The sequence below is a fragment of the Lepus europaeus genome, chromosome 6 (genome assembly GCF_033115175.1).
Source record: "Lepus europaeus isolate LE1 chromosome 6, mLepTim1.pri, whole genome shotgun sequence".
Classification (NCBI taxonomy): Eukaryota; Metazoa; Chordata; class Mammalia; order Lagomorpha; family Leporidae; genus Lepus; species Lepus europaeus.
In genome coordinates this window covers 93,932,969-93,952,146 of record NC_084832.1, presented here as the reverse complement: position 1 = coordinate 93,952,146, position 19,178 = coordinate 93,932,969, and the positions used below count along the sequence as shown (strand labels likewise).

Below are 19,178 nucleotides of genomic sequence, written 5' to 3'. Positions count from 1 at the left end.
CTGGTTCAGGCTACATCATTGCTCGACTCCACAGGCGGGTTCTGGTCTCAATCTAGGTGAACACCGCCCCCTGGTGTTGTGGTGTGGGCAGCTACTCACTCGGACGTCCCTGTGGAGTTGAGCACTCCGCTGCCATGGGGGGGGGGGGGCTGTTGCACCTGCTGGGAACGAGGATGCTCAGTGAGGAATGACCAAGCCTTTGTCCTTGAAATGACTTTCATATCTCCTCCCTGCTTTCCATTCAGTGTCCCTCCCTCTGAAGCTGCTCCCCAGGACATATAGTCACAGGCAGAGCAGCCCAGGCTTCCCCAGGCAGACCCTGCAGACGCTCCCTGAGCTGGGCCAGGGGAGCGCTATGTCCAGAGGCTGGGAGGGAAAGTAGAACAGCGCTAGCCAGAGACTCAGGAGTTAGATACCAGCTCCAGGTAAAACACACGTAGACAGTGAGGCCTACAGACAAGGCTTCCCACTGGCCAGCTGGGCAGCCTCGGCAAACCACAGGCTCTACCTGAGTAACTGAATTGTGGTCTGGGATGAGCATCCCCGATCCAAGAATCTGAAACTTTGTATCATGCACAAATTATTAAAAACCTGATATAAAGTTGCCTTCTGGCTATGTATTTGAGGGTACTTCAAAAAGTTCATGGGAAACTGAAAAGATGTCTGTTTTGATGCAAAACACGTTGAGAGCCATGCCTAAGAGAGATCTTTCAAAAGGTCATGGAAAATGCATATTGTGAACAGCTATGTAAGGGTTTCCATTTTTTGGCACCAAAATAAACATCTTTCAGTGCTGCTTCTCCACAAACTTTCTCAAAGTACTCTTGTATAAGATACATTATGAAACATAAATGAATTTTGTGTTTCAACTTAGGTTCCATCCCCAAGATAGCTCCTTAGATCTATGCAAATATTCCAAAATGCAAACAAAAAAAGTGGGGTGGGGGACAGGAACCTGAAGCACTTATGGTCCTCCCAACCACTTTGGCTAAGGGGACCTCAGCCTGTAGTAGAGTAACAATAATTGACTGCTACTTAGGCGATCATTCTGAGTTGTTGTGGGATGTTGCAGACAATGCCCCTGGGGTCTGCACTTCCTGGGACGAGCCTGTTGCCTGCTTGGGTTTCAGTTTCCCTATACGAGAAATTATGGGGATGTTTGGCACCTGGGGGTAGAGGTCAACAACATGAACTTGAAGACCCCGTCCAGCTGTACTTTCTCTGAACCTGTGTTTCTGTTGTTGAGGGTGAGGGAGGGAGGCAGGTGGGAAAAAGTGGGCAAATAACTGCTTTGATTTGGAATTCCCAAGCTCTGGCCAGCTCCAGGCAGACCCTCCAAGGGTCTTTGTATGTGTGGGTTCACATAGAGACTTGGCAGAGATGCCAGGCCACCTCCTCGGTGCCAGTTATAATAACCACTTTTAAGAGCATTCTGCCTTCTGTTAGAGACAATGCTGTTGGCAGTATCAGTCACAGCAGTTCTCTCGGCGGGACACCCAACAACAAAACCCCGCAATTAAAGAGCAAGGCAGGGCTTGCTACCTCACTCCCACCCCGCTCCAACCTGCAAGCTTGCCTGGTCTCAACCTCGTAGGAAACTCCAGGTGGCTAGTAGGGTGATGGAGAAGGAAGAGGAGAGGGTCACTGTTGGGCTTTGACCCTCTCACAGTGGGTCAGTGTCAGGCCGTCTTTGCTGGGCAACTCTACCCCTGTGTCTCCTGCTTCTTCCTTGTCCCCTATGCCCACCAAATACCCCCAAGGCCAAGCATCATTTTCTTTAAGAATGGACACAAACAGATATCCTACTAAATGTGTTCTTGGCCATTGCTGTGGACAACCTGGCTGATGCTGAGAGCCTTACTTCTGCCCAAAAGGAAGAGGAAGAAGAGAAGGAGAGAAAGAAGCTGGCCAGGTAACCCTCTACACTCACCCAGGCCAAGGCCCCAGAATCTCAGTTCTGGAATACTGTTCCCACTGGAGGGGCAGGGAGGCTTGGGTGCTGGCCTCCGATCCCTTCACTCCTAGGAGGGCCCTGGGCCTGAGGCTTCCTGCAGTAACTTGGGCCTCTCTCTGATTCCTGGGTGGTGCTCTTAAGAAAGACCGTTGTGGATTGCAGTCCTCACCAAGGTGTTGCATTTCCCCCACCAGAGAAGCCATCAAAGGTGGTGGTAATGTATGGTGGGGAAGGAGGAAGGCAGCCCCTCAGAGGGGAAACAATCACAGCTTTCAGAGCGCTGCCTCCTCGGTATTTTCTACTTCATTTCCAGTGATAAGAAAGCAAGAGTGGGCCCTGCATTGAGTATCCCCTCAGTGTCTAGATGGGACAGGCATAGGCCATGCATCCACCTGGCACCGAGTAGAGTTCCTCCAGGAACCAATCCTAAATGAGAGCCAGAATCATTCTTGGATGAATGAACTGGAGCCGTGGCTGGAAGGGGCCCATTGAGTGCCATGCAGAGCCAGGTGCAGCCTAGCTCAGTGGCACTTGTGATTAAGTTGCACACGCAATGTGCCCTGAATGTCCATGCAAGGACTGTGCTCCCACTAGCCCAGTAGACCCCAGAACAGCTCCTTGTCACCCCAGTAAACATCCATTTATCTTTTCCTCCTGCTGACCGGCCAGGACTGCCAGCCCAGAGAAGAAACAAGAGGTGGTAGGGAAGCCGGCCGTGGAGGAGGCCAAGGAGGAGAAAATTGAGCTGAAATCCATTACAGCTGATGGAGAGTCCCCGCCTACCACCAAGGTGAGTTGCATCTCCTTCCAGGAGCTGTGGCCACTGCTGAGGGGAGAGGACAGAGGGAGGCCACTCTGTGGGAATAAAGCCAATGCACTTGGCTGAATCCAGGCCTCTGCCGGTGTCTGAAGGGGATGTCTCAAGTGACAAAGGCGGGTTTTTGAGCTCAGCCACTGATTGTTGTGCCATTTCAAGGCTACTCTGAGCCTCTAAAACTGTGGAACTTATCTAACTTCTTCTTCTTCCCCTCCTTGGCTGCATAGATCAACATGGATGACCTCCAGCCCAATGAGAGTGAGGATAAGAGTCCCTACCCCAACCCAGAAACGACAGGTACTGGTCCCACTGCCTGACCTTGAGATGGGAGGTTGAGGGTAGAAATGCAAATTCCAAAGCCATGTGCGGACAGCCATGAGTTAGGGGCCAGTGGCTCCAGGTTCTCCTAACCAGCATGTGGCACTGTTAAATGTCTCCTGTCTCTGTACTTACGTGTTGCCATGATTATCTGGGGGAACACTTTGTTTTTGGTTTCCACATAGTACCAACACTAGGTTAGATAAGATTATAGTTGAGTAAGGCTTTTGTGCTCTTTGGAAGCTGGCTTCTATGGACCTGTAAGGTTTTCTTATATTCTGTGTTGGTCAAATCATTGTTTTCTTGCCTGATTTATTAGTGTAGCACCTGTTGCTGTGTTCTGCTCACTTTGTAATTGTGGCAAATCTCACATCTGCCTTGCCCTTACTCAGCTGGGTGCAGGGATGGCTACCACCAGCAGCATCTCCCTTGCTGATTTGTAAAGTTCTCTCAGGTCTCTTCTTGTCCAGAGAGCTCTTACTGACCCCGTCTTCTCGTGCTTCCATCTGATACGTGACTGGGCAGGGAGTCCCCTTTCAGGGGATTTTAATATCAGAGGTCCTCGGTCCTCCCCCAGGGTTCACTTGTCTTGCTTCTTGCAGCCTCACATCCTGTCCAAACCCCAGACTTGCCCTCCTCTAACCTAGAATTGCAGGTACTATCATCGGCTTCGAGCTTGAAGTCAACAGCTCGCGGTCAAGGCATTTCCTTCTCTGTGTGGACCAGGCTGTGTCCGGCGGGAAAGCCAGTTAGGTGGCGGAAAGCCTTCTCGCTGTACCTGTTCTCTGCTTACATGCAGGGACACCAGCAGATCTCTTCTGTTGTCCTTGGGAAGCAGGGTCCACCCTCACCCCCGCTCCCGCTCCCGCTCCCGCCCCCACAAGGGCACAGACTGGGTGCCCTGGGGCTTGGACAGAGAGAAGAGCAGGAGGGCTGCTTCCACGTTGGGGCCCTTTGAGGTCCAAAAATCCTTTGCAGGGTGGGCTGAGGGGGCCGATCTTGCAGACTTGGTAGACACACGGGGAGGGTCTCCTCTTGGCCCTGAATCAACAAATAAACCAAAGTGACATTCTTGAAATAATTGGGCTAGATGGAATATGGACTGGCACATAAATGGCTGGAGATGGTTTTTGTTAATCTTGTTGACATGCTATTACTCTAGCTCTGCTTTGAAAATGCCGAGCTGTCTAAAATGTTGAGGAGTTACTTTTGAACGTTCCAACAGCAAAAGAGGGGAAGCAGAGAAGACAAAGGAAACACGATCAGCACAATGTCAGTGACTGTTAAGGCAGGGTTTGTGGAGGTTTCCTGTAGGAGTCTGAACTCAAGCATCTTTTAAAGTTTAAGGAGATGGGCAGTGGTGACATGAATCCCAGGCTGGCCCCGCACTCTCCAGCACGCAGCTTCCTGGCACACAACAGAGGGGACATCTGGATCTGAAGGTCTCCCCTCAGCCCCCCACCCTGCTGCAGTCAGGCCTCAGCCTGTCCCTCCCGCGTGGCTGTGGGGCAGACCGACCTCTTGCATCTATGACAATAATCTCAAATTCTATTATTCTAAACATCCTCCTGGCTTTTCTCCTCTTTGTGGCTTTAATGAAATCAAAGAGAAGAATGTCAGGGACACAGAAAGACGGACGATGACAATATTGTCACCATGGTGGCCATCACAGAAACATCTCTCTGATGACCTGGCAGGCTTCGTGGAGTCTTGGAATGCTTCTGCTTTTGAACAGAAAGCGATTCCCACGCTCTGCTAATGCCTCAGGAGTCTTAAGCTATTTCAGAATCCCTTCTCTACCCTCCTGCACACCTTGCTTTCACTTCTGTTCATCCCACATGTCTCCGTGCCTTTGAGACCTCTGGTCCATAGATAATTGAGGCTGTCCTGCCCTCGGCGTCAGGACCAAACCATGGTCATTGACATGAAGAGGTGGAAGAAACCTTGGCAATGTTCATTCGCTTAACAACTGCTTACAAAGCACCTACTGCAGGCCACGTGGGGTGCCAAGCCCCAGGGATACAGCTGTGGGCCAGACAGAGACGGGTCATCGGGGAGATAGATAAGAAACAAGAAAGCAAAGCAGTCAAAGAGGTAGCAGCAGGTGTTGTGAAGATGATAAAATCCGGGGCTGTGTTAGGGTGTCTGGGAGGGGCAGGCTGCTTTGTGTGATTGATGAAGACTTCTCTGCAGACATGGCTTTTGGGCTGAAACCCAAATAGTCCCAGGAAATCAGAGGGAAGAACTGCCCAGGTAGGGGACCAGCAGGTGTGGAACCTTAGGCGGAAGCCGTGGCTGTGGAGTGCTCCAAAGAGGGAAAGTGCGCCTGGCAGCGAAAGGACAAAGGCAGAGTGCCAGATGGTGAGACTGGGAAGCCAGGCAGGAGCAGAGAGGGTAAGGGGCTGATCTGAGCAAGAGCCGCCCGAGTCGCCAGGCAGAGGAGGACTTGCCCTTTCAAGGTCTCACGGAAGAAAGGACAGCTGATGGTGAGCAGCAGCACTGGGGACAGGGAGGAGAGTGTGCAGTGGTCCAGGCGAGGTGGCATCACGGCTGGGTGACAGCTCAGGGAGTGATCGGATTTGGGGCACACTTTGCAGGTCAGGCCGACTGGGTTTGTTAATGGCTTGGATGCTGGAGAAAGTGGAATGAAGGTGACTCTGGGGTTTTCCCAGCCACTAAAGAGAAGAGACCCTGTGCAGAAACTGCTTCCTCCACTTCGCTCCCTGCCCTCCCACTGCACTGCCCGGGGGTTATTCCTTTCCCACCACACGTCACCCTGTCTCTGCCAGTGAACCCCGTGCCTCACTAAATGCCTGAACTTCCAGAAGGACCAGAGCCACAGCTGTGCCTGTGCAGTTCAGTGCTTTGTAAAAGTCACGAGATGTTTGCCACTGAAGCTTTTATTGTCGTTGGCATTAAGCACAGTCACAGAGGGGAGGATGAGTACCCAGTGGGGAGGGGCGAGTTCACCGAGGACGAGGACCACAGTCGGGAGGTTGAGCTGGGCAGAGGTTTTGCTTTGCGCAGATTCTAGCCCTGTTGTTGTCTAAAGCAGCAGCTCCCCCCTTATCACTTTTTCCAACACCTCCCCTTCCCCCCATCCTGGGCAACAGAAATGAAAAAGATCCCAAAGGGATTTCCCTGGCATTTGGGAGCAGAAGTGGTTCGCTTGCTAACCCCAAAATGAACTGTACCAGGCCTTTTCTGATCTGTCTGCCTTCCTCCTTACCCATAGTAAACGCTAGACATGGCATGCTGTCACATTTCTGCCCCTTGACAAATTTGAGTTTGCCCTTCAGAAAGAGTTTATATATATATATATATATATATATATATATATATATATATATACATATACATATATATACATATATATATTTAAAGATTTATTTATTCATTTGAAAGTCAGAGTTGCACAGAGAGAGGAGAGGCAGAGGCAGAGAGAGAGGTCTTCCATCTGATGGTTCACTCCCCAGATGGCCGCAATAGCTGGAGCTGTGCCGATCCGAAGCCAGGAGCCAGGAGCTTCTTCCACGTCTCCCACGCAGGTGCAGGGGCCGAAGGACTTGGGCCATTTTCTACTGCTTTCCCAGGCCATAGCAGAGAGCTGGACAGGAAGTGGAGCAGCCGGGTCTTGAACCAGCGCCCATATGGGATGCCGGCACTTCAGGCCAGGGTGTTAACCCACTGCGTCACAGCGCCAGTCCCAAGAGTTTCCTCTTAAGCATTTGGCCTGAGTTGCAACTGATGAGTATCTGATGGCGTAACCGATGTGCCTGCCTCCACAGAACTGCCCAGTAGTACGGTTGGCCAGTGCGGCAGCAACAGCACACAAGCTTCCTTGCTAAGAACTCGGAGAAACACAGCACTAGGAAATGCGGCTTTCTATAAACATAAGCAATTAAAATAAGCATAAAATTACCTGTGACCAAATTGTCATAAATAAGAAACTCTTGGATCATTTAGAGCAAAACTAAAAAGAATACAAACACCTAGGCAGGAGTTTAAAGTTTTTCTCAATTAAATTTCACTCACAAGTATTGTGAGGTAGGCCAACTCTGGTTTCACTTATTCTGCCTCAGGTAGACTTGTCTCTTCCATACCAAGGTTGGGATGTCAAAAATCAATATTCTTGGCCTGTACACAGATTTCCAGCTTGCACCTCTCTTCTGTTGGGAATGTCAGTTGCCTTGCTGGTCAGCTCCAAGTGCCCGAGGGAGAGGGTCTGAGTCACACCTGTATCCCCTGGGCCTCCCAAACAGCCTTGATGCCCTAAACGCTTTGCGCTTAACAAAGAACCGCTTTCTGTGCCACACATTTTTTTCTCTGCACCACCTGGCTTTGTTCTAACCTGAAGAAGAGGGAGCACACAAAGGCGTGGCTGGCTCTGCAGATGAACTCCCCAAAACTGCCTTCTTCCAGCCAAATTGGTCTCTACTGGACACTCCTAAGGCAAAACCTCCTTCCTTATGAAGGGTTGGTGGTCCCATCATCAGCAAGAAATAATGGTTCTCGTGCACTGGGCATGGCCTCTCACTCCCAGGTCTCCAGCGCGTAGATGGGTCAGGTACCCTGGAAATCAGGTGTCTGAGGCTTTGTGTGTTAATTGCCCAGTGAGTGTGGGGGGTGCAAAGTATTGCTGGGGTTCACAGGAAGGTCACTCTCTGGAGCATTGGTGCTCAGGAGAGCTGGGTAGGGATGCTCTCTGGAGGAGGGGTTCTTGTAAGCTCTGCTGGAGAGACAAAGGTGGAGGGAAATTCAGTCAGGAAGAGAGCAGGTGGAAAGATGAGAGCCCATAGTGACTGCGTTTGTTCCCTGCGGCTGCCAGAACCCATTAGCACTCGGCATTCGGCCTCACAGTTAACACATCAGCCCAGACCCCCACCTCCTGTGTCAGATTGCCTTGCTTTGATTCCTGGCTTTGGCTCCTGACTCCAGCCAGCTTCCTGCCAGCGGAGACCCTGACAGTTAGTGGTGATGTCTCAAGTCCTGGGTTCCTGCCACTCACGTGGAAGACCTGGCTTGAGTTTCAAAGCCTCCTCATTTCTGATTGGGCCAGTCCTGGCTGTTGCAGGCAATTGAGGGGTGAATCAGTTGATGGAAGCATTCTCTCTCTCTCTCTCTCCCTCCTTCCCTCTCTCTCCCCCATCCCTCCCCACACCCCAAATTAAAGTTTTTACTTTAACACCGATTGGACAAGTTAGAACAAAAAATGTATTCTCTCGTTGTTCTGGAGCCTAGAATTTCAAAATCAGGGTGTCGGAACAGCGCTCCTGCAAGGCTCTAGAGAAGAATCTACATTTGCCTCGTGCTGCCTTCTTGTGCTTGCTGGCAGTGCTCGGCTTGGGGATGAATCCCTCTGGTCTCTGCCTCTGTCTCCACAGGGCCCCCCTTCCCTGCATGAGCCGTTATCTTCATGTCTCTCCTTATGAGGACAACAATCAACAGACTTAGGGCCCAGCATGACTCCAGCATAGCTAATTGCATCTGCAAGGACTCTGTGCCCCACGGATGTCATGTTCAGAGGTCCTGGGTGGACATGCATTTTGAGGGGACACTATTCAACCACTGCAGCCAGCATTTAGGGAGTAGTTGGCTGCAAGGAGACAGTTTGTTAGGGGATACTCACAGGTAAGGAGCAGGCTGAGAAAAATGCCGGGTGCTGATTTATAGGCTCAGTCTCTCCCGTGGGTACAGATAGTAATTCAAGCAGCGAGCACTTACATGGCAGCCGTTCTGTGTCAGACACGGCTCTAAAGGAAGCTTGTGCTGCTATTATGATTCCTTCCTCGATGGATAAATTGAGAGACTCAATAAAATGCCCATAGCCAGAAAGAAAAGAGCCACGGTTAGGATCCAGCTTTCTGGCTGGAGAATTACTGCTCTTAAGTCCCATGGCGTCACCGACCCACTCGCAGACATCTCTGCCCATGTTCGACCAGTGGGCTGGCTGGTGCATCCTCCCCTGGGCAATGTGCTTGCAAGCGAAGGAGTAAGTGGCCCACATGAAATGTGTCACTGATCTGGAGGACAAAGGAGCTTCTTTAACTAGTGAAGGTGCGTAAACTTTTGAACAGAGGGCCTGTTGAGGGCAGGGTTTATGTCCTGTTATCCCTGCATAAATAGGTTTGTTTGCTTTTGTTCGTTTCAGAAATGGACAACGTCTTGGCTTTGAATTCTTGAAATTTTCAAGGATAGGGTTGGTTACAGGGGTTCCACAAGTCAACTGATCTTTCCACTTGGAGCCAGGTTGGAGGAATAACACCTGACAATGTCCTGGTCTTCCCTGGTCACCCTCTCTTGGGTCTTCCAGCCAGGATGTCTGACCAGCCCAGTTTCCCCAGGCCTGAGGGGTTCCTTGTGATGTGGGATTTCAGTATGGAAGCTGGATAGTCCTGGCTGAACCGTGACAAGCTGGGCATCCTACTTACATCCACTTTACTGTGTACTGCCAGGAAAGCTTCTCTCTAACAGAGATGAGCTCCAGCAATACCCACGCAACAGACAGCAGGGTGTCTGTCTTGGCTGGACCCCTACATTTGCAGGGATACAAACGATGTCTTCATCCTTCCTCTGGGAGTAGATGGCACAGGGATAAAAATAAGTGGCGTGGCGGAGTCACTTCAAGAGCTGCTGCTTTTCCTGCAGGGGAAGAAGACGAGGAGGAGCCTGAGATGCCTGTCGGCCCCCGCCCTCGGCCACTCTCTGAGCTGCACCTTAAGGAGAAGGCCGTGCCTATGCCAGAAGCCAGTGCGTTTTTCATCTTCAGCCCCAACAACAGGTATGCAAGGATGGCGAGGGAAGGCGGGACTCTGCTCTGTTCCTGGGACAAGCCGAGCAGATGCCTGTGTCTCCCCTGAACCTCTAGGTGGAGCGTGGGCTCCTCCCAGCTCCCCACTCCTGGAGTAAACAGACGCTGGTTCAGGGAAAACAGCCCTGAATTCTGAATCAGACAATCTGTGTTCATTCTCCTCTCCACTGTTAGAAATGCGTAAACTCAGCTTCTTTTCTTTGCTGATTATCCTTCATAGTTTACCAGTCTTTTTTTTATTTATTGACCAACAATAATTGTACATATTTATGGGGTACAGTGTAATATTTTGATACATGCTTATGTTTTTAATGATCAATTAGGATAATTAGCATCCATAAAGTTAAACAGCACCTTAAACCTCCTGCTGTGTAAGAGAAGGACCTTAGGCTGTTTTAACTCACTTTTCTCCTGACTTCTGTTACTTTTTTTTTTTTTTTTTTGGGCAGGCAGAGTGGACAGTGAGAGAGAGAGACAGAGAGAGAAAGGTCTTCCTTTACCGTTGGTTCACCCTCCAATGGCCGCTGCGGCCGGCGCACCGCGCTGATCCGAAGCCAGGAGCCAGGTGCTTCTCCTGGTCTCCCATGCAGGTGCAGGGCCCAAGGACTTGGGCCATCCTCCACTGCACTCCCGGGCCATAACAGAGAGCTGGACAGGAAGAGGGGCGACCGGGACAGAATCCGGCACCCCGACCGGGACTAGAACCCGGTGTGCCGGTGCCGCAAGGTGGAGGATTAGCCTATTGAACCGCAGCGCTGGCCCTTCTGTTACTGTTGATTAGCATCTTAGTCCCAGCCTTTATTTTTCACCCAAGATAGATGTCACATTATTATTATTATTATTATTATTATTATTATTCAGACAGTGTGTGTTTGGATTTACATACAACTTACCTTTTTAAATGTTTACCATTTAAAAAAAATTAAAGACTTCTTCATTTATTTGAAAGGCAGAGGTATACACACACACACACACAACAAAGGGGGGAGAGAGAAAGAGAGAGAGAGAGAAAGAGAAAGAGAAAGAAATCTTCCACTCACTGGCTCACTCTCCAGATGGTCACAATGGCCCAGACTGGGCCAGGCTGGCTAAAGCCAAGAACCTGCAACTCCATCCAGGTCTCCCGCATGAGTGGCAGGACCCTAAACACTTGGCCCTTCTTCTACTGCTCTCCCGGGTGCATTAGCTGGGAACTGGTTTGGAAATGGGTACCAGAATTCAAACCCCCACTCATACAGGATGCAGGTATTGTAGTGTCTTACCCCACTGCACCACAACAGCAGCCTCCTACCATTTTTTTTTTTTTGGGGGGGGGGGATGCATTGCAGCCCATCCTTCTGTAAACATTTTCTTTCTTCCTAAAGTACATTCTTTGGAAATTCCATTAATTCCTTTATGGAAAATCTACTTGGCCTCTCTGATAATTGCTTTCTCTGTTGTATGTAGAATTTTAGATTGATAGGTTTGTCCCTCAGCACATTACAGGTGTTATTTTACTGTATGTTTGCTGTAATTACAACAGTCACCCCTCCGAAAGTAACCTGTCTTCATTTGTAGCTGCCTTTGCTCTATTGTTGGCCTTGATCTGCTGTAGATTTACTACTATGTCTCCTGGCATGGGTTTCTTTCTATTTATCTGGCTTAACATATGTTATAGCTCCTAGGTCCATGTATTTATATTTATCTTAAGTCCTAGAAAATTTTCAGCCCTGATCTTTAAATACTGCCTCTCCTTAATTCTCTAGTCTGTCCAGCTGTTGGTCCAGTGTTAGACCTTGTCCTCCCTATCTCTTAATGTATCATTTACCTCCTTATCTCTCTTTGAGTATTCTGGGTGATTTCCTTGGATACGCCATCCAAGTTCTTATTTTTTTTTTATCTTTATTACTGTTTAAATCAGTTTTTTTCCATTGACAACCCATTGTATTTTTTTCATGTAAGTCCTTTATGTCATTAAAAATTTCAAATATCCATAGTGTCCAATGGTTGTAGTGTCAGAGGGGAGAATCTTAATCACTTACTTGTTCCTTTAAAAAAAGATTTATTTTATTTATTTGAGAGGCAGAGTTATAGAAAGAGAAGGAGAAAGAGGGAGAGAGATTGAGAGAATCTTCCATTCACTGGTCCACTCCCCTGATGGTCATGACAGCACTGGGCCAGGCCAATGCCAGGACTCAGGAACTCCTTCTGGTCTCCCACAAGGGAGGCAAGGGCCTAACCACTTGGGCCATCTTTGGCTGCTTTCCCAGGCACATTGGCAGGGAACTGGATTGGAAGTGGAGCAACTGAGACTCGAATCTGCACTCATATGAGAAGCTGGTATCACAGGTGGTGGCTTGAGCCACTGTGCCACAGGGCCAGCCCCTCGTTTCTCCTGGTTTCCTATCTTAGTGGCTTAGCCTGTTCTGTGTGTGGTGATCTTTGGTTGTGACCTCAGTGACTTCAGTCCTGAGGACTAAAATTAAGACTGGGGAATCTTTCTTCTGCATGCCCTTTGGGGAAGCTGGCTCAGCCCAAGTCCCAGGCTTCCCAGATTTGCTTACTTTCTTGACAGCACTGCTGTTGTTAGCATCTATCCTCAGGCAGCCCTATTCTTCCCAGCTGCTCAAACTCAGACCTCAGCTCAGTAGGTGAATGGGTATGTAGGTAGGTAGGTAGGCAGGTATGTAGGTAGGTAGGCAGGTAGGCAGGTAGGTTGGTTTGAAGGAGAAGATTCCTGCAGCTGTCTCCTAACTCTCACAAATCCAGAAGTGCCTCCAACGTTTTGTCCTTTCCAGGCTCTGCAGCTTCTCAGATCGTTTAGGCAACTGTAATGCCAGGAGCACAAGTCTGAAGGCCTGGGCTCCAGCCCTGAGCGCTCCACACTGCAGGCTGTCTCTCTGGGCAGCCCCTGCCTCCCACATGTCAGTGTCTTTCTCTGTGACAATGAGAATAACCTGCATACCTCCCATCCTGCACTGTCATCAGGGGTAGGACATATCCAAGCCACCCATGGCATGCAAGTACTGAGCACTGTTGGTGCTGTCGATGAGCATGCAGAAGCCCAGACTGGTAGTTCTTGGCACCTGTGCTGAGGTGTGAACTTGAACTGAAGGCGTGAACTTGAAAGCTGTAACCTAGGGGCAACCCTTCTAGCCGGAAAGTGGACTTCTCCAGCTCTCAGCTTATGCGTCTCCAGTTAGTGCTGTTGTTTCCTGTGCACAGAAAATAACAAGTAGATCTCCTGAAGGGAATTTTCTTCGATGATTGGAAAAAGAAAACTCCAAACAAAAGTCAGTTGATAATGTCAGAGCAGCATGTGAAAAGTCAGATTCCCAGGAGTCTCAGAACCCTCCAAAAGGTCAATAGTAGCTTGCCGCGTGTGAAAGGGCCCACGAACCACCCCAGTTCCATGGTGATGCGCATCGTGGGGATGTTGATGGATTCTCATTACAAGCAGTGGTGAGATTTTAGCTGGGGGGCTACCCCCAAACCACAAGCACCTTTTGCAAACCAAGGCAAGGATCGGAGGGGAGGTACTCCTGAGACCCCAGGAGCTGCTTCCTCTGTCTCTTCTGACAGCCCTCTCTCCTCCCTGGGCAGGTTCCGCCTCCAGTGTCACCGTATCGTCAACGACACGATCTTCACCAACCTGATCCTCTTCTTCATTTTGCTCAGCAGCATTTCCCTGGCTGCCGAGGACCCTGTGCAGCACACCTCCTTCAGGAATCACGTATGCACCCCCTTTTGTCCTCTGCACCCCTTCCTTCTCTGAGTGTCACCACACCCAGTGCTGCTTGTTGCCGGCGTCATTGTCCCATTGAGAGTCCAGGTCCAAATCCCATAAACATCTCTCTAAGAGATTAGAGCTTTGCTGGAAACCCACCCTGGGGCCACCAGCAAGTGAAATAGTGGGCATGGGCCGGTTTGGGAAGTGACAAAGTTCAGGACAGCCATTGCCCTGTGGATGTTCCCCAGGAAGCTCTCATTCCCTATAAACTTGGCACAGTGTGGCCCCTGGCTTCCTGCCCTGTTCTGCCTGGAATGTTCTGACCAGAAGGGGGCATTGGCAAACAGGTGCTGGTGGGAAGGCCCAGCCAAGAGGAAGGAGAGCCTGGTGGTCTTTTGTAGAGCAGAACTATATCTGGAGGCCTACCCAGGGCACCAGTGGGCAATGGTAAAGGCTGGAGTCAGAGCCTCAGGGCTTCATCCGATCCCAGCCTGGTGGGCTTGAAGAGAGTGGCCTGCTGATCTAGAGCCATCCCCACGCCAATCCACTCAGCAGCCCTGAAGCTGGCTGGGGCCAAGGCTCTCTGCCCAAGGTTAGAGGTGTTGGTCCTTGCTCTAACCTGAGATGTAATAAAGCGTGGACCATCCTCAGCCAGGATGCACTTCACCTGGAGGGTGCTCCTTCCCCAGAGGACGTGGTGGCACAGATTGCCACCAACACAGGACACCGGCTGGCTCAGCTGCACCAGCGTAGGAGCCGAGCATTTGGAAGCTCCCTGCAAAACAGAAACAAAAACAAGTCCACCCCCTGCCCTCTTGACGTGTCCCAGTGTTCTGATTTGGGTTTCTTGGTTAATTGCATTAATAAAAATGCATCCAGCCAGATGCTGCTCAGACCCATTACCAGCTGAGGCCTGCACTGGAAACTCACATATCTGGGGGCTCGACACAGCGCCCCTGAGCTGTCTGGGACCCCATGCACAGGAGGGGTGCCTTGTTTGGAAGCGGGGTTCCTTTGCTGGTGAACATCCACTGACCTCCCTCCCATTCTGCTTTCTCCCACCCCTGCCCCCATCTCGTTTCTTTTTGTTTTGCAGATTCTGTTTTATTTTGACATTGTTTTTACTACCATTTTCACCATTGAAATTGCTCTCAAGGTAAAGCTCCACCCCCCTCCTCTCTTCCCTGCCTCTCTGCTGCTGTCTCTGTCTACGGCTAACACACGCTCCTGCTGGTGTTGGGTTCACTCTCAGAGCCACTAATCCGATTATGCTTATTTTTCAGATCCTAGGCAATGCAGACTATGTCTTCACTAGTATCTTTACATTAGAAATTATCCTTAAGGTAAAGCAACCTGAGCGACGCATGCTCTCTGCTTCTCTCTTTGTGTACCTGTATGGCTGTCTCCTTTCTCTCTTCTGTTTCTCTCACTCTCTCTTTGTTCTCTCTCAAGCCTGCAATTGCAAAAGTTATTGTCCCTCGCTTTGGGTTGTGCTCTGGGCCCAGGCTCGCAAGCCGGACACGTGTGTCCCTGAGCCCCTCCTTTCTGGCTGTCCTTAAGCAGCTCTTGTCCTGGAAGAGGCACGCAGCTGCCAGTGTTGCCACTGAAGCTGCAATGGCACTGGTTCAGCCCTGCAGCCCTCAGCCGCGCCCCTATACACACGAGCACACACTGTTTCTGGCTCCTGATGACAGAGCCCTGCTCAGAAGCCTCCTGGCCTCCTCTCCCCAAGAAGAATGCCACATAACCTCAGAAAGTGGACCGTTCTAGGCCACCAAGAACTCACTTTACTGCTCTCTTTGGATGGCCGTCAATACCTTCCTCAGTGCATGGGGCAGACCTCAGGGCTAAGCTAGGGTTGGGCAAGATTTGGAGCCAGAATCCCCACTGAGGGCTGTCAGCAGGTGACAACAGACTGCTCCTGACTCCTCAGGCACCTGCTGAGAATCCTGGTTACAATGGCTTTTGCCTAAGCACAGCAGAGGGAAAAATGTATTGGGAGCTAAGTGAGATGAGAACCAGGTGCCCATAGGAGCTTGGGCAGCCTGCCCTGCCGGCGGCTGACCCAGCTCACCCCTGCCTGTGGAGCCACTACCCTGCGGGTATCCTGAAAGCGGGCAGAGCCCCATCCGAGCAGCCCTAGATGGAGGATTATTTCTGGGTTTTCCTAGCACACTTCTGAGCCTCAAAGCAACACATGGCCAAGCCCGTTCATCTGAGATTCAGGTTGTGAGTGTGAGAACTTGGGTCAAGTGTGCCTCTCCCAGAGCAAGGGTCTGACTCAACTAAAGGAGGCTTGCCTGGGACTGCCCAGCCCACAGAGCACAGACTCCCCATCCTGGTGGCAGGTGTGAGCTGATGTCCACACCCGGCTGGGGCCACTTCCTCTCCTGGGGAAGCTCCCAAGCCCTGCCCAGCCCCTTCATGGAAGTGACTTCTATCAGGTGCAGGTACAATCTGAGTAGGCCGTGTTCCTGGGGCTCCACCTGGCTTCTGTCCCTGGTTGCAGCAAACCAGGAGCACTGCGTGGAATTTTCTTTCCAGCTCAGGCAGAGTAGATCTGAGCAGGCCCCGGTTCCCGGAAGTGGGGGAGAGGGGCTGAGCTGCTTTCCTGCCTGTGCTGAGGTGCAGTGAGGGGAGCCCCTTGTCTAGGCTGCACTGCTTTTCCTCCTGGGCTTCAGACTCAGGGAGGCCAAGTTCTTTCCCAGGACAAGCAAAGCGAAAGTGAAAGTCTCTTCACTTTCACTGGAAGTGAAAGTCTCTGTGGGCATTGTCATGACACCATGGCGAGGCCTTCCCTCCCCTTCTTCCTCTCGCTCTTCTGGTCTCTTTCTTGCTCAGCGTGCTTCTGAGCACAAACCCGATCCCCAGGCCTCTTCCTGCACCTCCTTCCTCCTGTGCCCTCTGCCTGGTCTGGAGGCCCAGCTTCGTGCCGCAGCATGGACGGCAATTGCTGTCCATCTGGGAATGTTTGGCCTTGACACTCAGAGGCTTGTAAGACCGCATCACTGGCCTGCATGTTGCAAGGACTGTCCAGTAGAGGAGGGGAAGGCAGAAGGAGATGAATGCATAGAAATGCAAATGCAGAAGACAAGAGGCCTCTAATACTAGAAGAGCTGCCCTTAGAGGAGGTGCTTGCCCCTGGCAGAACAGGGCCCTGTCCCTCCCTGCCCTTCCTAGCCACAGACGTCATGAGCCTATGTCCCATTCTCTCTCCCTCTGCCGGCTGGAAACACCCCAGTAATGGACCTTCCCTGGGTAACGACTTAACCTTTCAAAAACCAGGAATAGATGGGTGGCAGTCAGAAAAAAGGCAAGGAAGGAGGCTCTGCGCTGGGCCTCTGAACATGGCTTCTTTGTCCTACATGCCACTGATGATTTTCAATAAATTCCGTGTCCCCAGCATCCACTTGTTCTTTCTCCCATGGCCACTCTTCCTGGGTGTGTCCTCCACTCTGCCCCCATACAAGTCCATGTGCTTCCTGCACTGCTGTCTCGCTCAAGGGTCCCTTTACCCAACAGAGACCCAAAGCCGAAGGACAGCAGTTGGCCCCGTGAGCCCCATGTGTCCACCTCCGTGCTGAACACTGTTTGCTGAGTGCACAGGGCTCTGTTGGACCCCAGCAGTTGCTCAGAGGGTCCGGGCCGAGAGTCAGGAGAGCTTAGAGCCACACCTCTTGTAAGATGGAAACCAGGTGCTAGGGAAGGCACTCAGCCTTGTGCAAGCTCAGGGGCGGGTCCTCACGGGAGCCTCCTGCATGCCATCTCTGGGGTCACAGCTCACTGAGACGTGTCACGGTGAGCCCTCTTTTTATGTAATACACCTACTTCTAAACATTGTTGCAGAACACAGGTGCCCAAGTCCCCTGTGACCCCCGCTGCAAAAGATAAGTGGAAAGAATTAGGTTGCGAGAGCTATTTCTGTCCCTCTCCCCTCTGTGTTTGCTTTAGAATTGCTCTGCAGGCACCCTGCACGGGCATGCTCTGATTCCAGAGAGATAAGCTGCACCCCAGGTGACCGGGAGCGGCTCTCGGCTTCCCACCCGTCCTCAGCTTCAGCTTTTCCCCTCTGGCTGACACTTCCTCCCTGTGGCCTTTGACAGCCCTTCTTCTGGACGCCCACCGCCTGCAATTCCAGGCAGCCAAGGGGGAAGGCAGCTCTGCGGGAGGCAGCAGTGGTCAAGTCCTGGGATGGTCATCGTCACCTATGTGGCCTCCTTTTCAGAGTTTTCAGAGGGCTTCCACGTTGTTTCCTGCATGAGCCTCACAGGAACAAGGCAATAAAGGGAGCTCGACTTGCCTCATTCGGGAAGAATCCAGCATTCAAACCACAGCTGCAGTGGGGGAGAATTGCCTGCAGGGCAGTACCCCTCGTGTGTTGCATGCAATGCCCCAGTAGATGATGCTTGCAACCCTTCTGACTGGATATTGTTAGGCACACAGAAGTCTCTTACTGCCCAAGTAAAACACAACAGGGTGGGATTCAAAGCCAGTGGTCGTGCTCTGAACCAGTATCGAACCACATCACCAATCTGAACACACTGTTTCTGCCTCTAGAAGACAGGCAACCTAGAAGTCTAGACTGTTTGGCAGAGCCCACCAGCACCACTTGCTGGAGGCCAGGAGGTGGAGGGTGCTAATAACCGGAGTCGTTGGTGCAGCTTCTCACTGGGCACTGGAGTGCCCAGTGGTCTCAGATTCCCAAAGACCGAGGGCTTCTTGGGACACAGGGCTGTCACTGATAGAGCCACTTAAGTCCTGGGCAAATCAGAGCAGTTGCTCAGCCTCGTGGGCACTCCCCCACCTCAGTGTTCTCAGCTGGCCCTGAGGACAACAGCATTTGGAAAGGAGGTTGAGACACGTGCATACAAGGGACACCAGCCTGGGGAGCATCAGCAAGGGACTGCTGAGGGTTGGAGCTGTAGACTTGTGATGGAGAAAGCGGCGGAGAACTAGAGAGGCTGGTGGGGGCCGTTTGAGAGGGCTCTGACTCCAGGACTGAAGAACCCAGCATGGTGTGCTGAGTGTAGAAGCCACCTTTACCTCTGGGGCTGGGGCCATTCCTTGTGACTGTGTGATGGTGCAGAGCCCCTGTCTTGGCATCGTGTCTCCTTCTTCAGTCCTTCCTGGTCCCCAAAGGCAGTGCCTGGGTCCCTCCTGGAGGCTTCTGTGGGAGGAAGGTGGGGTGGGGGGTCTCTGGAGCATGGGCCAAGTCACCCTCACTGGTGTTTTTCTGTCCCCCTGCAGATGACTGCGTATGGGGCCTTCCTGCACAAGGGCTCTTTCTGCAGGAACTACTTCAACATCCTGGACCTGCTGGTGGTCAGCGTGTCCCTCATCTCCTTCGGCATCCAGTGAGTAGAGCTCGCTCAGCCCAAGACGGGGGCGTGCGGCTAGGAGGGGCTGTCAAAGAGGACAGCCCAACTCCAGGGACCTTCCTGCAGGGCAGCACAGGACGACTGTGATGTCACCGGGGCAGGGCCTTTGAAGCGCTACAGCATGGTGGCTTTGATATCTTGTCCCCATGTCCTCAATGGTATGACATTTGGGGGTGTGTTGATGAAGCAGA

At 51.4% G+C, this 19,178-nt stretch overlaps 1 protein-coding gene across 17 annotated transcripts in view; it reads left to right on the top strand.

Moving 5' to 3' along the window:
- CACNA1C (calcium voltage-gated channel subunit alpha1 C) overlaps positions 1–19,178 on the top strand; it is a 631,672-nt gene that overhangs the window by 530,094 nt on the left and 82,400 nt on the right. For all 17 annotated transcript variants that reach the window (XM_062194587.1, XM_062194598.1, XM_062194596.1 and 14 more), the window contains 7 exons: positions 1,798–1,912; positions 2,624–2,744; positions 2,999–3,068; positions 9,738–9,870; positions 13,483–13,612; positions 14,706–14,765; positions 18,857–18,963. In XM_062194587.1, the coding sequence (XP_062050571.1) occupies positions 1,798–1,912; positions 2,624–2,744; positions 2,999–3,068; positions 9,738–9,870; positions 13,483–13,612; positions 14,706–14,765; positions 18,857–18,963 (736 nt within the window). The remainder of the gene's footprint in view (positions 1–1,797; positions 1,913–2,623; positions 2,745–2,998; positions 3,069–9,737; positions 9,871–13,482; positions 13,613–14,705; positions 14,766–18,856; positions 18,964–19,178) is intronic.